Source organism: Geotrypetes seraphini, chromosome 3, assembly GCF_902459505.1.
Source record: "Geotrypetes seraphini chromosome 3, aGeoSer1.1, whole genome shotgun sequence".
Lineage (NCBI taxonomy): Eukaryota > Metazoa > Chordata > Amphibia > Gymnophiona > Dermophiidae > Geotrypetes > Geotrypetes seraphini.
This window is the reverse complement of record NC_047086.1, coordinates 366226792-366248230: the sequence shown is the minus strand read 5'-3', so window position 1 is coordinate 366248230 and position 21439 is coordinate 366226792. Positions and strand designations below refer to the sequence as shown.

The 21439-nt window shown below is 42.5% G+C and overlaps 1 protein-coding gene across 4 annotated transcripts in view; it reads left to right on the top strand.

Moving 5' to 3' along the window:
* The window catches only part of ANAPC1 (anaphase promoting complex subunit 1), a 261021-nt gene that overhangs the window by 99399 nt on the left and 140183 nt on the right, over positions 1-21439 (top strand). For all 4 annotated transcript variants that reach the window (XR_004538746.1, XM_033936934.1, XM_033936932.1 and 1 more), the window contains 6 exons: positions 2932-2968; positions 3062-3132; positions 4981-5159; positions 9693-9919; positions 14292-14410; positions 18828-19099. Coding sequence is in view for 3 of the 4 variants with exons in the window: in XM_033936934.1 (XP_033792825.1) it covers positions 2932-2968; positions 3062-3132; positions 4981-5159; positions 9693-9919; positions 14292-14410; positions 18828-19099 (905 nt within the window). In the remaining variant the exon portion in view is untranslated. The remainder of the gene's footprint in view (positions 1-2931; positions 2969-3061; positions 3133-4980; positions 5160-9692; positions 9920-14291; positions 14411-18827; positions 19100-21439) is intronic.

Sequence of the window (21439 nt, the reverse complement as noted above, 5' to 3'; positions counted from 1 at the left end):
CACCGATTCATTTTCAGCCAAGGTTATCAAACAAAGCGGTCAGTGTTTTCTGACAATGCAACAGCAGTGGCTTACATCAACAGACAAAGAGGAACCAGGAGTGTTGGTTTCCAAAAGGAGGCAAAAGCTCTGTTCTGCTGGACAGAGACTCATCTTCTGGCCATCACTATGGTTTACGTTGTTGGAATGCAAAACATGTGGGCAGACAGACTCTGGACCTGGGAGAGTGATCCCTCTTGTCTCAGGCGTTTCAGTGCATTGTCAACCATTGGGGCAGCTCTACGTTCGATCTCAAGGCAATGATGAGCAACAAGAAAGTGTTGTGATTCTTCAGCTGCAGATATGAGTTTGGAAGCACCGGAATTTATGTGCTGGTTCAGCCTTGGCTGATGGACGAACTCCTGTATGTATTCCCTCTCTGGCCCATGTTAGGAAGAGTCCTGAGAAGTGGCCAAGTATTAGGGACAGGTTATCCTGGTGGCCTCGGACTGGCCCTGATGCCACTGGTACGCAGACCTGATGCATCTTCAGATTGGCCGCCCTCTGAGACTTCAGTCATTCCTGGGACTCCTTTCTCAAGGTCCGATCGTCCTGCAAGACCCAGAATGCTTTGGTCTGTTGGCATGGCTCTTGAGCACTCGGCTTTGATCTGGAAGGGCTATTTGGATGTGATTGTGTGCACTCTTTTGAAAGCCAAGAAGCCTGCCACATTTGCTGCATACGCCAGGGCATAGGATGCCTTCCAATGCTGGTGCAGAAAGGAGTAGCACCACAGCTTCGGTATCTGCTGTCCTATCCTTTCTTCAGGAAGGTCTGGATATGGGGCTGGTGGTTTCCTCCTTGAAAGTTCAAGTGGCTGAAATTCCCTTTTTCAGGTCCCAGGGTGCCAGAGGATGATGTCAGATACTGCAGGGGTGCTCTATGGCTGCAGCCCCCAATTTACCAACCCTGTCCATCCTGGAATCTGAATATCATGTTGGAATGGCTCTTGAGAGCTCCGTTTGAGCCCTCACAGGATTCCATCTTAATGGGCTTGACTATGATACACCGGGGAGGGGAAGGCTCATCATTTTCAATGGGCGAGCCTTGGACCTGGAGAGACCATGCTTCCCTCCAACTCCCAGCGTCTACCAAAGGTAAGGGGGGATTTGGGAAGTGCAGAAGGGGTTTAGGGGACCATCTGGTGGCAGGAGGGTGTAGGTATCCCTTGTGCCTTTTTTCTCTCTGGAGGAAGGGAGAGGGGAGGGGATGATTCGGGAGGGGGGGCTCTGTTGACAGGAGGGAGTGGCATCCCTCCTGCCAATTTTCTCTTGTGGGGGGTGGGGATGGCATGGCAGGAGGAAGTAGGCCAAAATAAGCGGTGGAGGACTTTTTTTCATTCTTTTAATGGGACAGATATTTTTGTGTGTGTAGCACATGCAAAATATCTGCCATTGATTAAAAAAATGGAAAAATCCACTAGGCAGACTTGTTGGTAAAACCCCTGTTTTGTTTTGTTTTTTTGCATAGCCAAGTGATGTTAGTTCATCAATTGCTTGGCTACTTTGCATGGGGTTTTTGCTAATTTGCATGGCCAGATCGGAAAATGGGTGATCGAGAGGAAAAACATCCGATGAGCCGTTTTGTGCATCAGTTGGTAAAAGCGATTGTCGCTAAAGCTGACTTTAGTACATCTAGTCTTGTTTCCATGATGGAGGAAGATTATCGAGCAGGATTGTAAAGGACTGTATATGGTTGAATTTTAAACTAAAATCAATGAGATGATGTGGTCAGTCGGCTATAGAAAAGCATGGAATATAGATCAAGGACTTCGATCAGTGCTAAAGTTAACCTTGATATCTGAATTATTAACTGCTATGTGTATACAATGAAAAAAATATAAAATATATATATGAAAATGAAAACCCCTAAAAAAGTGGTGCTTTAATGAATTGGTTTATATTGTAACTGCCATTATAACAAAATTTTGAATTGCAGGTTGCTGCTAGCAGGACACCTTATATTTGTTTCCAAACAAAACCTCCCCAGAACAAATAAAAATTGTGGCCTCACTATTTAGTTGACAGCACTTACATATATAGGCTTAAATTGGGACAGGCTATATATGGAAATTTCAGAATTGTCACTTTTTAAGTACTAAATTCATGCTGCTGCCTTTTTTTTTTGTACAGGTGTAAATTTGGACAAAGGCAAATATATGAGCATGCCCTTGGACGTCTGAATTTTAGTCCCAGTGTTCTATATAAAATAAGGCAGTGCTTTATACACACCCAAATTCCTTCCTTTCACATCAATCAATAGTATTTCTTCTTTTTTTACAAGGTGTCAAGCTTGCAAAGATGAGTGGTCCTTTATTGTAGAAGAATACTAGCTTACTAGGAAAATAACATGGCCATATCGGCAGTCTATGCAGCTTTCATCCTTTTTTTAAAATCCTGAAAAGAATTATAGTGACACAATTTTTATTGAACTGGCTGGCCAACTGCATCTCTGATGCAATCTATAGGATCAATTGTCAGAGTTATGGTAATTTTTAGCCATTTGTGTGCTTATTGATGGAGAAAATGAAATTGCTTACATGTGATGGGAGTTCTCTGCAGACATTGATAAATCTATTTCACAAGTGGGAGGTATCATCTGACATGGAACAGTGCTCTAAAAGCTTAAGGGAACCCCACCCCCTTTTTTTTTTTTTAGCATGAGTTGAGCTTAGATGTCATCTCTTCATGAAAATTGGTGGTTGAATAAATTGGTCCCATTATAGAAAACCCCAGTTCAAGTAAGCAGCTTTGGCGTCAGCTGGAATGAGTAGTTTATTATAGTATGTGTAACTTGCTAGGCAGATGTAGCAGTTATTTCAAATTTGTCAATAGTAGCCTAGTCTAAATGGTTAGATTTAATAACTACATTTTAAATCTGTTTGGTTGTTAGGACAAAGGAAACAACAAACAGAGAAAGATAATACAAGGTAATTAAAGTATATCTAATGTATAATCAGCACGTAGTTACCCTAGCTTGCCTATAGTTACTTTGATATTTTATTTTCATTTTTCTTTAACAGATTTAGTTTTATACCTTGCAAATCTGTTTCCAGCCTAACTGAAAAGTTGGTGATTTGGATGACTAATGTAGGTAAGATTAATTTTTTTTTCATAGATATTCTACAGAACATTGCTAATTTGTGAAATCCATTTTTGGCTTTCTTTTTTTCTTCCTTCCGTTTCCTCCTGCTTTTTGGGGCTTCCGTCTCAATTGAAAGTGGTCTCTGTTGGCTTCTGACATCATGAACCTTCATATAGAACTAACCAAGGATCTTTTTCTATCCTCTTCACAACTTTGCTCGGTCATTACAAATGGCTATTCATTCTAAAATGCACTTAACATAGACCCTGAGTTTGTCCTCTGTGTCACTGTTCAGTGATAGTAGAGTCTTTACTCCTGAGGGAATTTACACAATTGGCTTGGTAGTGTGGAATGACTCATCTTCCATCGCTATTTCCCTTCCTCCCTGCCACAATTGAGAGGAAGTGGTACATGACTGTTTCCTCTGCCTTAGTCTAGACTGTTCCTTTAAGCCACACAGCCATACAGAGGCCTGCACAGCTCAAAGGAACAGTTAGGCTAAGGGTAGGGTTACCAGACATCTGGATTTCACCAGGCATGTCTTCCATTTGAGGACGTGTCTAGGGGTCCGGATGGCTTTTCAAAACCCGGCACTTTGTCCGGATTTTGAAAAGCTTCCCTTGAAATTGTGCCCAACCAGAGCAAGAAGCGGGGGTGGGGCTAGGGAGGGACTGGGGCATAATGGGGTGGGGATGGATGGGCCTGGGGACGGGTCTGGATTTTATGAATGTAAAATCTGGCAACTCTAGCTAAGGGTGGCAGAGGAAGATGCAGCCCACAGGGCAACTCTTCCTCTTGCTGTGCCATTAGGGAGGGGGAAAAGGACTGAAGAAAGGTGGATGAGATGGTGTGTGCCATGGAAGGCTGAAGGAAAGTGAATGAAGCATGTGTGTACCATGGGAAGGGGGTGGAGAGCTATGTAGAGAGGTGGATGAGGTGGGGTGTAGCATGGGAAGGGACTGTCTGTGCCATAGAAGGGATTGTGTGTATGCTCTGAGTAGGCTGGAACAAGGTTTATGGAGTGGTGTGTGCCATGGGGGGGAGGGGGCTAGAGAAATGTGAATGAGGTGGTCTGTGCCATGGGGAGATGATTAAAAAAAATAGATAGGGGAGGGACTAAAGAAAGATGGTTAAGGTAGATGGATGGGGGATTTGTGTGCTTGTGGAAGGAAAAAGGTGGATGGAGTATGTGGGCTATTGGGGATTGGAGCAAAGAAAAGTAAGGTGAGGGTTTGTCTTTGGGAGTGGGGAAGAGACCTTGTGGGTAGACAGAACAAGTGTCTTGCTGGGAGTTAGGGATAGAGAACAGGAAGGGCAATGGATGCTAGGGTGAGGAAGGGAGAGAATGGAATGGATAGTAAAGGCTGAGGGGTGGGGAAAGAGAACTGTAGATAGCAGAGCTACTAGAGGATAGAAAACAGGTGAAGAGAAAGGGAGTGAGAGAGGGGAGAAAAATAGGAGGTATTCTCCCTGGCAAAGGGGCAGCGAAAGCTGAACTTACCAGGGGAGGGGAAGGGGTATAAATTAAGAGAGAAATGGACAAAGTGGAACCTGAGGAGGGAAACTGCTACAGTGGTGGTGGATATATTTCATGCCTGGGGGAGAAGAGTCGGCCCATATAATTACAAATAAAGTTTGCAGAATTTCCAAAAATTGGGCTCAGATGTTTCAAAAAAAGTTTTTCTTTTTGCACGGAATTGGAGCAGAAGTTTTGACTTGGAAATCAAACCCCCAGGTTCCCCACATTGCAATATGCAGCATTTGGCAATGAATCAAAGATTTGGCCCTTTTCTCTCATCTTTTGTAAAGAAAAATAATAATGAATTCTATTTTTCCCCTCCCTCTTTTGAATATGAGGTTTTACATTAAGAGATTTGGAGTCTCTGCCGTTTGGGGTTGCTCTTCCTGTCAGACATGCTGTCTATCAGTGCCGAGAGCAGCCTGCTTCGGATTGGCCAGAAGCTGTCAGCCTCTTAATTGGACGGCAAGACCTTTCCAAACAGGCATGTGAGGGGAACCTACCAAGAGGGAAATCTGTGAGTATGTGAACAGTGCAATTTTGAAATAATGAAATCTCTTCCTGTCTTTAAGGAACCACTGACATGATTATTATTCACTGACTTCAAATACTTTGTAAATGCTTTCAGTTATTTTGATCTCACTGATGATGTCCATACCAGTGGAAATGCTGCAAAGCACAAGTCATAACATTTAGCTTTTTGGTAGAGTTTCTGTGAAGGAATGCTGCTTACTTTGAAGATAGAGGTTTTCAGTAGATGGCTATAAAGATGTTTGAATTTGTAGTCTATGCACATGTGTTACAAATGTCAAGGAAGAGAAACAAAACTATGATACTGCATGACTTTTCTGAAACCCATTATTCTGTCTCAGACAAGGAAACATAATTGGAATAGTTGTATATGACACAGGGTCATGTGTTTGGGCTGCAAAAAAAACTGAGGATAAAAACTTAGGGGATAAAAAACTTTTGTACACAAAAGAGGAGCAGGACTTGGTTGTGATGATCTTAAGATGGTCAAACAGGTAAAAAACATGATGGTGAAAGCTAGAAGTATCATTAGGGAGAAGTGCAAAGGGAGAGAAATAGCCAGTAGGAATAAAGGAGCTGATGATGCTCCTGTATAAAACTCTGGTGAGAGCCAGTGGTGCTCTGTGCATTGTCTTCTCTCCACCCCTCCATGCCACACTCACACCCTCCCTTCCCCACCACCCCCAGTACCTCTTTAAAATCTTCACCAGCACGAGGAACTACTCTGGCCTGTTGCTTGCGCAGGACAGGCTCCCGGGTCACTGGGCCAGGAAGTGACATCAGAGGTAAAGCCAGCACAAGCAGCAGGCAGAGAAGTTGCTCACATTGGCAAAGATTTAGAGGTATGGTGGAGGTGGGAAGGGACGGTGTGAGTATGGCAGGGGGGGCGTAAAGGAGGGTGGGGGGCCACCGCCTTTGCTACACCACTGGTGAGACCTCATTTAGAGTATTATGTACAATTCTGGAGACTGCACCTTCTAAAAGATATAAAAAGTATGGAATCAGCCCAGAGGGTGGCTACTAAAATAGTCAGTGATCTTTGTAATAAAGTATGTATACTTTGGAAGAAAGGTGGGAAGGGGAGATGTGATAGGATGTTTTTAAATATTTATGTGGCATAAATGCACAGGCAACAAGTCTTTCAGTTGAAAGAAAACTGGATCGAAGGAGCATAGGATAAAGGTGAAAGTGGATAGATTTTGGAGTAACCTACTACTACTATTTATCATTTCTATACTGCTGACATACACAGCACTGTACATTTGACATGTAATAGACTATCCCTGCTCTGAAGAGCTTACACTCTAATTTGGACAGAGGGACAGGATATATAGGAGTTGGGAAGTTTCTTGCAGAGAGAATGTTAGGATTGACATAGGTATTTTATGGTGAGTGGGAGTTAGGAAGAGTTGAAAGCAGCCTGAAAGTGGGTTTTTAACTTGGATTTGAATACTGCTAGAGATAGAGTCTGATATAATAATAATAACTTTATTTTTATATACCGCCAGCTATCTTGCGACTTCTAGGCGGTTTACAGTAAAAGAGATTGTGAATACAATAAAAGAAAATGTAAATACAATAAAGAGAAGCTTTACGTACAATGAATTAAGGAGTTTAGCAGTGTACATCTCAATACAATAAAGAGAAACTTTACGTACAATGAATTAAAGAGTATAGCAGTATACTTCTCGTACAATGAATTAAAGAGTAAAGCAGTCTACATCTGATAATATTAATAATGTTAACAACAGTTTGTGTGTTGCAAGGCCCGGAAGTGCCAAGCTGTTTGCTCAGAAGTAGAAATATTCCGTGACTTGAATAGAGTGTTCGTAGTTAGTGATTAGGGGTTGGGGTTAACAGTTTGCAAGTTTAGTTATGTGATGATGTTACGAGGGGGGTTGATGTTCCGGTTCGTTGCCTAGGTGTTTCAAGAATAGGTAAGTTTTTAGGTGTTTCCTGAATTCTTCATAATTGTTTGTGTGTGCAATGAGTTTTTCTAGGTCTTTACCCCATATGGCTGCTTGATATGATAGCAGTTGTTGATGGTGTCTCTTATATTTGCACCCTCTAGCCGGTGGGGAGACAAATTTCATGTGTGTTTTTCTTTTGTGTCTGTTGGTTGGGAATGAGAAGAGATCTGTGATGTATTTTGGGGCTAGACCATTTAATACTTTGAAGCAGAGACATCCTAGCTTGAACTTTGTGCGCGCCTCCATCGGCAGCCAGTGTAGGAGTCGGTAAGAAGGGGTTATGTGATCGGACTTCTTCAGCCCGAAAATCATCCTGACTGCTGCATTTTGTATCAGTTGTAGTCTTTGCATTTGCTTCTGGGGGATCGTCAGATGGGTGATGTTGCAATAGTCCAGGTGGTGTAGTATTAGGGATTGTACTAGCATTCTGAAAGCTGAAGTGTGGAAGTACGCCTTAATGGACTTAAGTTTCCAGAGAGTGAAGAACCCTCTTTTGATTAAGAAGTCTATGTGGTCCTTCATGGTTAGGCTTTGGTCTAGTATTACTCCTAGGATCTTCATCGTTGGTTGAATGGGGTAGTTTAGATTGTTAATGTGTAGTGATGTTGATATAATGACTCGGGCAGTCTGTTCCATGCATATGGGGCAGCAAGATAGAAATGAGGAGAGATATTTGAGAGGCTACACAGTGAATGCACTTGTAGGTCAGTAAAGGAGTTTGAATTGTAATCAGAAATGGATGGGGAGACAATGAAATGATTTGCAGAGAGGGGTAATGTGAGTATGATGGCTCTCGTGGATTATAAATTATGCAGCAGAATTTTGCACAGATTGGAGGGGGAAGAGATGGTTGAGCAGAAGAAGACCTGATAGAAACAAATTGCAGTAATCTTAAGCGAGAGGTGATGAGAGTGTGGATAAGGGTTTTGATAGTGGGCTCAGAAAGAAGAGGTCGGATTTTGGTAATATTACAGAGGAAGAAGTGACAGGCTTTAGCAGTTTACAGAGAAGGAGAGAGAGGAGACAAAGATCATCCTGAGATTAGGAATGATGAGACAGAGAGAAGGAGAGTGTTGTCCACAGAAATTGAGAATGGGGGAGGTGAGTTTAGGTGGAAATAGAAGGAAATAGAACGTTCTTAGTCATTTTCAGTTTTAGATAGGACCTCTTTTCTCCAGTTACATTTTTTCTCATGGCGCTCTAATCTCCTCCCACGACTTTCAGTACCATTTCTGTGCTGACAACTCGCAAATTTACCTCTCTATGCCTGAATTTCTGTAGCAATCCAGGTCCAAGTCTCAGTCTGCTTGTTTGACATTGTTTTATGGATGTCTCGCTACCATCTAAAGTTAAACATGGCCAAGACTGAACTCTTGACTTTCCTCCTAAACTGTCATTTATACTGTATTCCTCTAATCTGTGGAACATAAGAATAAACATACCGGGTCAGACCAGTGGTCCATATAATCCAGTATCCTGTTTCCACAGTGGCCAATCCTGGTCACAAGTACCTGGCAGAAACCCAAACAGTAGCAATATTCCATGAACTTTTCCTCTAGGAACTTGTTCAAATCTTTTTTGAACTTATCTGCTCTAACCACTGTTACCACATCCTCTGTTAACGGTTCCAGAGCTTAACTATTCTTTTAGTGAAAAAATATTCCCTAGCCCAAAGGGGAAGCAGGGACATGATATGCATTACTACTGCCATTTATCATAGTGCTGCTAGACGTATGTATCGCTGTACATTAAAACATTCAAGCGGGCGTTTTAACACTGGAGTGCTGGGGAGGATATAGGGTGGGATTGGAATAGGGAGATGATTTTTGAATTGTCTTGTTGAGTTCTTTAGTCTCCGTGCAAAAACAACACGGATGACTATCTTATCTTTAGTTCTGAACAAGTTTTGTATGTGCTCTGACTGTTGTATTTAATTTGTATGTGTCTTTGTTAAAATAAATATTTTGAAAAAAAAACCAACCAAAAAAAAACTATTCAAGAGACAGTCCCTGCTCAGTAGAGCTTACAATCAAGCAGACAAACAGGACAAGTAGGGGGTTAGAGAGTTTCTCAGGCAAGTGAGTGGGGTTAGAAGTTACTGTGCTTTCATCATTGTCTTATTTGGTTGGGTGGTGCTAAGGTCATTACCAGCACTGATGGAGCTGGCAGTGGAGAAGAACTGTACAGATAATTATATAAGAGATGAACGGAGTTCCCTGGGAGGACTATGAGAAGAGATACTGAAGATCTGCAGAGCGGATGTCCCTGTAAGTCAGTAAGAGGAGTTTGAACTGTAGGTGGAAATAAAGGGAGCTAATGCAGTGACTTGAGGAGCTAGGGCTAATTTGAGCATAGTGGCATTAGCCAAATATAAGCAGTGCAGCAGAAATTTGAACAGATTGAAGGGGAGAGAAATGGTTTAGGGGGAAACCCATGAGAAACAAATTGCAGAAATCTGAGTGTGGATACTGTGGATACATGTCATAGCATGATTTGGTATGTAATTATCCTTGGGTTTTTTTTTTTCAATTTTGTTTATAATTTTTCAGTCTGTTGGTCAAGTGCCCTCAGCAGAGGCTACTCCGGGTAGTGAGACGGAAGACGATGATGATGGAATGAATGATATGAACCAGGAAGTAATGTCATTGATCTGGAGTGAGGACTTGCGAGTTCAAGAAGTGCGCAGACTCCTTCAGAGTGCCCATCCTGTGCGTGTTAATGTGGTGCAGATGCCAGAAGTGAGTGACCATGAATACATAGAAGAAAAAGAAAACAGGTAACTGGCACATCTTCATATGTGTCTGGCTGATTTTGCTTAAGTATTTTTGTTGGAAGGATTATCCAATCCGTAATTGTTACTTATTTGGCATTGGAGAGTGATCAACACAGATTACCAATAAGATGATTTATTTTACTAGTAATCTTAGGGCTCTTTTTACTAAGCTGCGATAGGGTTTTAGCGCACGCAGAATTGCCGCGCGCACTAGACGCTAATGCCAGCATTGAGCTGGCATTAGTTCTAACCGCGTAGCGCGGGTTTAGCGCACGCTAAAAACGCTATCGCAGCTTAGTAAAAGGAGCTCTTAGTTATTAGTAACTAGGTCTCATTGTATTAAATGCACTCTGTGCTAAAATAGCACGGGTTAACTGTAAAATAACCCATTTTATCAGTAGTCCATGTTGTTAACTACCCCCCCTAGGACAGCGCCTTCCAAACCATTCAGCATAATATATTTTAGATATTACTTCTGTCAGGTTTGTCTGGGTAGCTGTGTTTATCTTTTTGGGCATGCTTTCAGCTCTAGTGATATTTTATGGCTTCTGTTTTATTCTGTGAGCACAAGCTGAATGCTGCTGTTATGACCCTTCTTGTTGCACCCTGTCTGCCTCTGCTCACTGCAATATGCTGGTTGAGTTTTGACTAGTCCAGAGCTCACATGCTTGGTTGCAAAAAATAATTATTCATTTTTTGGCTCATTGATTACATCTGGATTGTTGTGGTTAACTATGATTTTAGTTTCAGATCCTGGTTATGCCATCTAGGAGGGCTTCATGTGCTACACCTTCGAAGGGTTAGATTAAATGACCTTTTTAGGATTTTTTTCTGTGACACAATTTAGGGCTCCTTTTACGAAGGCGCATTAGGGCTCTAACGCACGGAATAGCGCGCGCTAGCCACTACCCCCTCCTCTTGAGCAGGCGGTAGTTTTTTGGCTAGCGCACGCTAATCCGGTGCGTGCGCTAAAAACGCTAGTGCACCTTCGTAAAAGGAGCCCTTAAAGCCATCTTTTTGCTGGCATCTAGTAATTAATTTGGGTTCCCTAGGCATTCTAGGGTAATTAAGGGAGAAATCAGAGGAAATTATTTTGGCATTTTGCTTTTTACCTGTGGGTCTGAATTTTGAAATGCATTAGAAAAGAACACAGACTGGGATATTAAAAGTACGTTCTTGATTAGATTCACAATTGATTTACCATCCACCAATTTGCTGCATTTCTTTGACGATGTGAATAAACATGTGGATAAAGGAGAGCCAGTTGACATAGTGTATCTAGACTTTAAGAAAGCTTTTGCCAAACTTCCTTATGAGAGACTCCTGAGAAAATTAGTCATGGGATAGAAGGCAATGTTCTGTTTTAGATAAGGAATTGGTTATTGGACAGAAAACAAGCGTAGGGTTAAATGGCCATTTTTCTCAATGGGGGAGGGTGAGTAGTGGAGTGCCACAGGGATCTTTACTGATACCGGTGCTATTTAATATATTTATAAATGACCTGGAAATTGGAATGACAAGTAAGGTGATTAAATTTGCAGATAACAGTAAACTGTTTGAAGTTGTTAAAACAAATGCAAACTGAATAAGTGGAGGAAAACCTTAGGAAATTGGAAGACTGGGCACCCGAATAGCAGATGAAATTTAATGTGGACAAATGCAAAATGATGCACATTGGGAAGAATGATCCAAATCATAGTTACCAGATGTTAGGGTCCACCTTAGGACTCAGCACCAACTAGGTGTCATCATCATAGACGATAAATTGAAACTTTCCACCAATGTGCAGTGGTGGTCAAAAAAGCAAACAAGCAAATAGGATGCTAGGAATTATTAGAAAAGGGATGGTAAATAAAATGAAGAATATTACTGCATAATGCCTCTGTATTGCTCCATGGTGCGACCTCACCCAGAGAGTGGTAGAAAATTGGAACGCTCTTCCGGAGGCTGTTATAGGGGAAAACACCCTCCAGGGATTCAAGACAAAGTTAGACAAGTTCCTGCTGAACCAGAACATATGCAGGTAAGGCTAGACTCAGGGCACTGGTCTTTGACCTTAGGTCCTCCGCGTGAGCGGACTGCTGGGCACGATGGTCCACTGGACTGACCCAGCAGCGGCAATTCTTATGTTTTCACCTTGAGTATTATGTTCAATTCTGGTTGCCGTATTTTATTTTTTTCACTCAAAAAATAGTTAAGCTCTGGAACTCATTGCTAGAGGATGTGATAATAGTGGTTAACGTAGATGGGCAAAAAAAGGTTTGGCCAAGTTCTTGGAGGAAAGTCCATAGTCATCTTAACTTTATTTATAAATACTTTTCTAAAGAATGAGAATCCCCTTCCTAATTGTAACGATTAAGAAAAATGTCCTATAAAATGTTCAGTTCTTACTGTGTTTCAAACCACAATTATCTTCTTTATATCTCCTTATATTCAATTATCTTGTTTGCTGTAAAATGTTGTCATTGAATGCTGACTGTCTTGATTTCAAAATCCATGGTGGTAAAATGAATGTTTCATTTTATAGGACATTTATCTAGGGCTACTTTTACTAAGGTGCGCTAGCGTTTTTAGCACTTGCTGAAGATTAGCGCTCGCAAATCCTGCGCTACACGGAAAATTCTAATGCAAGCTCTATGGAGGCATTAGTGTCTAGCGTGTGCTAAGTGCGTGCTAAAACCGCTAGCGCACCTTAGTAAAAGGAGCCCTTAGTCATTACAATTAGGAGGGTGACTCAAATTTTTAGAAACATATTTATAAATAATGTTAAATAAATAAGAAGAGGCTATTTGAATTATTTATAGAGTATGATGTAATAATTATGTATAATGATTTGTTAAATACCGTATTTTTCAGACCATAAGACGCACTTTTTCCACCCCCAAAAAGGGGGTGTAAAAGGGGGTGCATCTTATGGATCGAATACACCGTGCCCCCGTACCTTTTTTAGTGGTGGTCCAGCGCAGTCTCCAGGGCAGCTGCCTGTGTCTTTAGAAGAGCGACGCACAATGCAGGAGCACGACCTTTACACTTCCTGCCTGGTCATGCCGCTCTGTGATTGGCTGCAGTCAGTTACTGACTTGCAACCAATCACAGAGAGGCGCGGGACCAGGCAGAAAGTGCAAAGGTTGCGTTCCTGCATCGCGCTTCTAAAGACACAGGCAGCCGTTCCGGAGACCATGCTGGACCACCACTTTAAAAGTTATCGGGGGGGCTGTGGGTGGCTTCTGGTGGCTGTGGGTGGCTTCGGACTTCTGGCAGCTGCAGGTGGCTTCAGGCTTAAGAACATAAGAATTGCCGCTGCTGGGTCAGACCAGTGGTCCATCATGCCCAGCAGTCCGTTCATGTGGCGGCCCTCTGGTCAAAGACTGGCGCCCTAACTGAGACTAGCTCTACCTGCGTACGCTCTTGTTCACCAGCTGTGGGCAGCTTCAGGCAGCTGTGGGCGGCTTCGGACTCTTGGCAGCTTCGGGCTTTTGGCAGCTTCGGGCGGCTTTGAGCTTCCTAGCACCAGACCACCAGAGGCACCTACATGTAGAGGAGGAAAAACCAAGAAGAAGAAAATTCTGAACCAAATTTTTTTTTCTTGGTTTTTCCTCCTCTACAGGTGGGTGCGTCTTATGGTTCGAAAAATACAGTAAATTAAATTTTCTACACAGCTTTTTTGAGTAAGATATGCATATTAATTTGGGAAATCCTGAAAACCCAACCTTCTGAGGGCCAAGTTTGGATACCTCTGCCCTATATCATACCATTTGGAAACTTTTTTAAGGATCATCATATATTTATTTATTTATTTAATTGTTTAGCCCGTCTTCCCAAAGGATCCCAGAAGGGGTTACAAAGTGAAGCAAAAAGTTATCTCAATGTTTCTGCTTCTTCATTCTAATCATCAATCCAATTTTGTTCTGGGTAGTTTGCATTATAAATCCTTTAACTATCAAAAATACTCTTAATTGTCCATATAATGTTCATAATTAGGATAATCAGTAACTTAACTTATCATGGTGCAGTCTTTAATAGATTGTATCAAGTTTTTCCAGTTTACACTACACAGTTTCCCATGTCTTCACACTGCCTAAGCAGTTACTTATCAAGACTTGTGTTTCAAGTAGCACCTCTATAGTAGGGTATAGATATGTTATTGAGCAAATATATGATCATCTCTGCCAATCACAAAAGAGAAAGCAAATAGATTTCTTCATCTATTCATTTAGGAATAATTGTGGTTAATTAATTTATGCATCCAAAATTTTTCTTCATATGCCAGCTACCAGTCATAAAATAGGCTTTTTTAGACATTTCACATGTCTTTTTCTGTGTAATATGAATGTATATCTGATTCTTTTTTGGAACTCTTGACATTTTTCTCTAGATTACTTCAGGTGTGTCAGCGGACAATGGCACTTCCTATAGGACGAGGGATGTTTACATTGTTCTCTTATCATCCTGTTCCAACAGAACCTTTGCCTATTCCAAAGCTGAATTTAACTGGTTAGTAGATACTCTTTAAATACTTCTTTCCATAATAGCTGTGATCCAGTATTATGCTTAAAATATTCTCACTTTCAAGGGGCCTGCTTGTTTGCCATGCACGTTTGCAGTGCTTTCACACAAGAGATTTGGGTCCAAGTTCCTTAATCTGTGAAAGGCATGTATGAAAGTAGTTTGTAATGATTTTTATGTCTATTTTGAAACCTGAAATCATGCTTTTAAGATTGGCTAAAATGAATGAATTAATGGTGTGTGCTATAAAAATTTGGATTTTAATTTTGTATTAAAACTTGTATCACAAAAATGAAAGTAGAAATAACTACTGGTATGGCAAGCCAAAACAAAAAGGCAATATTTATTTTAGCATTATTCATAAAAAAAATGTGATAAAGATTGCATCAGAAATAGGTTTCCAGTGCAATGTGTCTAGTAGTCCTAAATGCTAGGGTTTTGTAAGTTAATTGCAGAATACTGTCAATCATCTTAGAACTCCACCTCTTTTCCTGCTCCTGTCCCATCAGGTTTTTTCTGCAAGTAAGTTGCTCAGAAGTGTTTCTGATCTGATCTGCTCTGTGGTTTTATTATTTCGGGGTATTTTTTTGTTAGTGTTTGGATGGAGGCTCGGTGCCCAGAGGTTTCCACTTATTGGGACCTGCCTGGGAGAAGACTCGAGTTGCAGTAGTCTGATGCTAGCAGGATCAGCCCTCGGGGAAACATAGCTAGCCAGCCTGCTTTTGTGTTTATTGGAGCTCAGGGACCATCCCCTGTGTAGCTGTTTGCATCTCTTATTTATCAGGAGCTTGAGCGCAGGCTGTTTGGCTCTGTCCTGACTTGGCTGGGCTTAATAGAGGGCTGGCTGCGTGGTCCTCTCCCCCTTCGTGACAATTTTGCTGATGGTGGCCATCTTGGATTTTAAACAATCCTTTTTTTTCTAGTCTCCTTCTGCCTCAAAAGCCCTCAGTTTTAAAATTGATAGGGATGGACTTCTCAGGCCTTCCTACCACTGTATCATGCCACGTGTGCGCTGGATAGCCAGCTGAGGAGGTCCATGTCCCGTGTATGTCAAAGCGTGTGGGGGAGGGGCAGAAGCCTTGGGCTCGGCCTCCTTTGAGTCTTCAAGGGCTGGGGACCTGCAGGAGGTGTCTTCCCAAGAGAAGAGACCCTTTCCAGAGTCTTCTGAAGGTGCATTGGCTAAGCACAGATGTTTGGTTGTCACAGAGCTCATTAGGATCTGCAGGGGTTCCTTGCCAGTGTCCTCGAGACCCCCAGTACAAGGCTTCATCCTGGATTTTGTGAGCCTTATGTGGAATGCCTATTTGAACTGCCGAAGATTCTTAGCATCTGTGTTAAGCACGATGGAGGTGGTAGTGCAGGGGATCTCTCCTCAGCATACATCCCGACCAGAGCAGGACACAGAGTTGGACCAGGATGTTCAGTTTGACATTGACTGGGAGGATGGAAAATCTGATTCCATGTCACTATTGTCCCAGGATGCAGTTTCTCTGGCAAAGTCTGATTTTCTGCATGAAAACAGCAGTCAAGAAAAATGGTATTGACCCTGGACTAGGGGGGAAGATTCTACGGTTTGCCACCTATTTAAAGCCTCTGTTCTCTTAATCATTATATCTACCTCACAAAAATAGAAGCTGGAAGTTCCTCCAGCCCCCTCATCACAGTGCATAATTATAAGCTGCTTAGTTACTCCCACCGCGTTTTTTCCCTCATCCAGACATAAAGTTGGTCATGAACCACTGGGAGTTGCCAAAGGGGTCCCTATGCGAGCTAAGACAATATCTAAACTTTACCCTATGGCTTCAGATTTCCAGCAGCTGTTTATTCAGCCAAAGGTGCATTCACTGGTGGTGCAGGTCACCAAGTGAACCTCCTTGCCTAGATAAAAGAAGCTCAGGACCATAAAATGGTTCTCGAGATAATGTGAAGCTTTAGCCCTAGAGATTAAGGCAGCAGCCGTGGCTTCCTTTGTGGCAGTGCTTGCCATACATGACTGTCTCGCATCCTGTCCTTGGAGGCAGACAAAGACCCCCAAACACTCCTATCTGGGGTGAATTATTTAGTGGATGCTCTGTATGACAGATAGTGGGCAGGAGATTCAGCCCCTAAAGCCACACTGACCAGGTTTCCCTTTCAGGGGCAGATGCTATTTGGCAGGGGTCTGGATGACCCGATGGCCAGTGTTAAGGACTGTCGCCCTAAGGCCTTGCCGGACAGCAGACTCTGGATGACTTGGGGTCAGGGGTAAGGGAAATTTTTGAGGTTCTCAAAGATTCCACCCTTACGCGGGAGGCCAAGCGACACAGAGGTCCTTTCTGGGATCATGTCAGAGGTTCAGCGGGGACAGGAGACAGCAAGCCTCTGGCTCTCACCCCTCTCTAGCCTCCATGCAGGTATTTAAATGTCTATCATATCTCCCCTCTCCCGCCTTTCCTCCAAAGTATGCATGTTTGAGATCTTTAAGTCTTTCCCCATACGCCTTATGACAAAGACCACACACCATTTTAGTAGCCTGACTCTGAACTGACTCCACCCTTTTTATATCTTTTTGAAGATGCAGTCTCCAGAATTATACACAATATTCTAAATGAGATCTCACCAGAGTCTTATACAGGGGCATCAATGCCTCCTACTGGCCATACCTCTCCCTATGCACCCTAACATACTTCTAGCTTTTGCCGTCACCTTTTCAACCTGTTTAGCCACTAAAGATCATCACATGCAATCACACCCAAGTCCCGCTCTTCTGTTGTGCTCATAAGTTCTTCACCCCCGAAACTCTACTGTTCCCTCGGGTTTTTACAGCCCAAATGCATGACCTTGCATTTCTTAGCATTAAATCTTAGCTGCCAGATTTCAGAGCGCCTTCCACTCAATCAGTCTTGAGTGCCTTCCACTCAATCAGTTCCTGACCCAGCCCATCACTTTGGAACCCATCCCCCATGGATCATACTAGGTCGAATCATTCATAAGATTGCCTCCCATTCCCATCCTAGAATCTTAACATGATATTGCAAGGGGTCATTGCAACGAACATCCAGTTCAGGAACTTTGGTGATTTGCTCAGTAAAAGTGGTCCATAAATCTTCTAGAACTCAGAGTCATTCTGCTAGTGCTGCAAGCACTGGAAAAGTCTCTGGAAGGCAAGGCATTCAGGGTCTTCTCGGATAATGCAACAGTGGTGGCCTATGTTAACAGTCAAGGAGGCCCCAGAAGCACCCAGTTATGCATAGAAGCTCAACTCCTCTTTGGGAAGCAGAGTTCCCGAGGAGGAGTATAGGGAGAGAGAAGAGATATTATGGAGTTGCAGAGAATGCACTTGTAAGTCAATAAGAGGAGTTTAGCCAATGAAGTGACTTGAGGAGAGGGGTGATGAGAGCATAGCGACTCTGGTGTCATGTAAGTCGTGCAACATAATTTTGAACAGATTGAAGAGGAGAGAGATGGTTAAGTGAAAGACCTGTGAGAAGCAAGTTACAATGGCTCAGTATCTTCATTATATTTATTAGAAATGCTTTTTCTTGTATTTTAGGAAATTATGTGTATACATACCGTGTTTCCCCGAAAATAAGCCCTAGCATGGTTTTTGGGGTAGGTCTTAATATAAGCCCTACCCCCAAAATAAGCTATACCCCAAAAATAAGCCCTAGTTAGATCACCCCCAAAGCCCCTCCCGAATGTCCCCGACACTCCCCGACTCCATCCCTAGATTCATCAGCAGCAGCGCTTCCCCCACCCCCACTGTGCAGCTGAACCCATTCCCCTGCGCAGTATTTTTCCATCTCTCCCATCTGAACCCCGCCAACTTTTTCACCGCACTGCGAGACTGACATACCTCCCTCCAAAAAGCAGCATCGGCAACACTTTAAACAGGCTGTTTCGTGGTCTTCTCCCACTGGGTCCTACCCTCTGCTGTATCAATGATGATATCATCAGTGATGCAGCACGGGGAAGGTCCCAGCGGGAGAAGGCACGAAGCAGCCTGTTTAAAGTGCTGCTGACGCTGCTTTTTGGAGGGGGAGATATGTCATTCTCGTGGTGGGAGGGTCAGCATGGATAGAAAGATGCTGTTCAAGGATTCAGCTGCACGGGGATGGGAGGGAGCGATAGAAAGATACTGCAGAGGGAAGGCACAAGAGGATGGGTGAGAGGGGAGGAAAGATCCTGCAAATGTGGGGAAGAGAAAGGAAAGAAGAAGAATTGGGATGGAGGAAAGGAAGGGAGAGATGATCATTGTACATGAAAAAAATAAGACAACCCCCGAAAATAAGCCTTAGTGTGTTTTTTGGACCCAAAATTAATATGACACAGTCTTATTTTCGTTGAAACACAGTAGATGCATCTTATCAGGATAGGGATAATTGTAGGCATGTATTCAGGGAGTTGTTTTCCTTTTCTTGTACAGGTCGAGCTCCTCCTAGAAACACCATGGTGGACCTCAATAGTGGAAACATTGATGTGCCACCAAATATGGCCTGCTGGGCCAGCTTTCACAATGGTGTGGCAGCTGGGCTGAAGATAGCTCCTGCATCCCAAATTGACTCAGCCTGGATTGTCTACAACAAACCCAAAAATGCAGAATTGGCCAATGAGTATGCAGGCTTTCTCATGGCTTTGGGGCTCAATGGACATCTCACAAAACTAGCCACATTGAATATACATGACTATTTGACAAAGGTGAGACTTTCCTTTGATAACATTTTCTTACTGGCTTCAAATATTAGATATTAGAATGTATACACACAGGACGTAATTTATAAGGAAGCTTGTATTTTAAAGTGTGTGCCCATTCCAGCATTTTAATTGTTAAATAACATATGGGGATGCTGATAAAAATTATTTATTGGGATTTATGAACTGCATTTATGAAAAGGTTCAGCCAAGACAATGCATAGCAGGTACAGCTTGACATAAGTCTTATAATTTATTAACAGTATAACAATAGTGAAAATAAAAAAGTATAGCTATTCGAGTGGAACGTTTGTGATGAGAGAAAATGAATTGATCTACTAAACAGGCCGGAGCCATACCAAATATCACTTTATAGCACAAACAACCAAACTTAAAATGCACTCTTCCATAGGGAGCCAGTGGAGTGCTCTATAGTAGGGTGTTATATGGTCCTATGTATTTCAATTTAAAAATCAGATGGATTACTGTGTTCTGTATTAGTCGAAGTCGAGCCAAATTTTTTTGTTTGCCAGCCAGATGAACAATATTGCAATAGTCCAGAGTACTTAAAACAAAGGACTGAACTAATAATCTAAAGTACTTAACATCAAAGTATGATCTAATCACTGAGTTTCTAAAGCATGAAAAAACAATTTTTTACCATACCAACTTTATTAATCATAGATTCCTTTCTAAATGAACACCTAATATTTTGATGGTAGATACATGATGGTTCTCCTCGGTCACATGGCCTCTACAATTCACGTGACTCCTTTTGCCAGACTTCACCTCAAAATCCCTCAGTGGACTCTGGCTTCTCAATGGGAACAAGCTTTCGATCCACTCTCACAACACATTACTGTGACTTCTTCTCTTCAGCAATCTCTTCATTGGTGGATGCTATCCTCCAATCTTTCCAGAGGGTTGATGTTTCAACTGCCGCCTCACCGGAAGGTTCTCACTACAGATTCCTCAACCTACGCTTTGGGGGCTCATCTGGATGGTCTACAGACTCAAGGACACTGGTCCACCACAGACCGTCGACATCACATCAATCTGTTGGAACTCAGAGCGATTTTCAATGCTCTCAAAGCTTTTCAGCCTCTGTCTGCCTTCTTCACGATCAGGTTGTGCTCACTCATACAGACAATCAAGTCTCTATGTACTACATAAACGAGCAAAGAGGGACAGGATCTCTTCTCCTTTGTGAAGAAGCTCAGAAGGTTTGGAATTAGGCAATTCTTCCAACACTTTTCTGAAAGCTGTCTACATTAAGGGAGAGAAAAATGCACTGGCGGACAAATTGAGTCGTCTCCTGCAACCTCACGAATGGACAATCAATGCTCTGTCTCTCCATTGCATTTTTTCCCAGTGGGGGACTCCTCAGATCTGTTTGTGTCTCCCCACAACTTCAAGCTGCCCCAGTTCTGCTCCAGAATTTACTCTCCTCACCGACTGGAGGCAGATGCTTTTCTCCTGGAATGGACAAACAAATTTCTGTATACATTTCCTCCTTTTCCTCTGATTCTCAGGACACTTGTCAAACTCAAACAAGAGCGTGCCACCATGATTCTAATAGCTCCTCGGTGACCCAGGCAACCTTGGTTCTCCCTTCTACTTTAACTCAGCAGCAGGGAACCACTACTTATACCAGTTTTTCCGTCTCTGCTTACACAGAGTCACGGTTCTCTTCTTCATCCCAACCTGCAGTCTCTACATCCGACAGCTTGCCATCTCTCGACTTGACTTCAAACCTACATTTTTCTCAGGCTGTTACAGAAATTTTGGAGGCTTCCAGGAAACCTACCACCAGACAATGTTACAACCAAAAGTGGACTAGGTTTTCCGCTTGGTGCGATCTTCATCACAAGGAACCTCAATCTTCCTCCATGTCTTCAGTTCTGTTGTCTCAATCTGGCCTCAAATCAAGCTCTATTCGATTCCATCTCAGTGCAATTGCTACTTTTCGTCAGCCATTGCAGGAGAAACCTTTATCTGTTCATCCTGTGGTTTTCAGATTTATGAAAGGACTTTTTAATGTTAAACCACCTCCAGTGGTTTGAGATCTCAATGTGATTCTTGCTCAGTTGATGAAGCCTCCATTTGAACCAATATTGTCAGCTCATCTCAAATATCTCACTTGGAAAGTGGTCTTCCTTATTGCCTTCACATCTGCTCGCAGAGTGAGTGAACTACAAGCTTTAGTTACGGAACCACCTTTCACAGTATTCCATCACGACAAGGTGGTACTCCAAACTCATCCAAAGTTCTTACCAAAAGTTGTTATAGAATTTCATCTCAATCAATCAATTGTACATCCAGTGTTTTTTTCCCAAAGCCTCACTC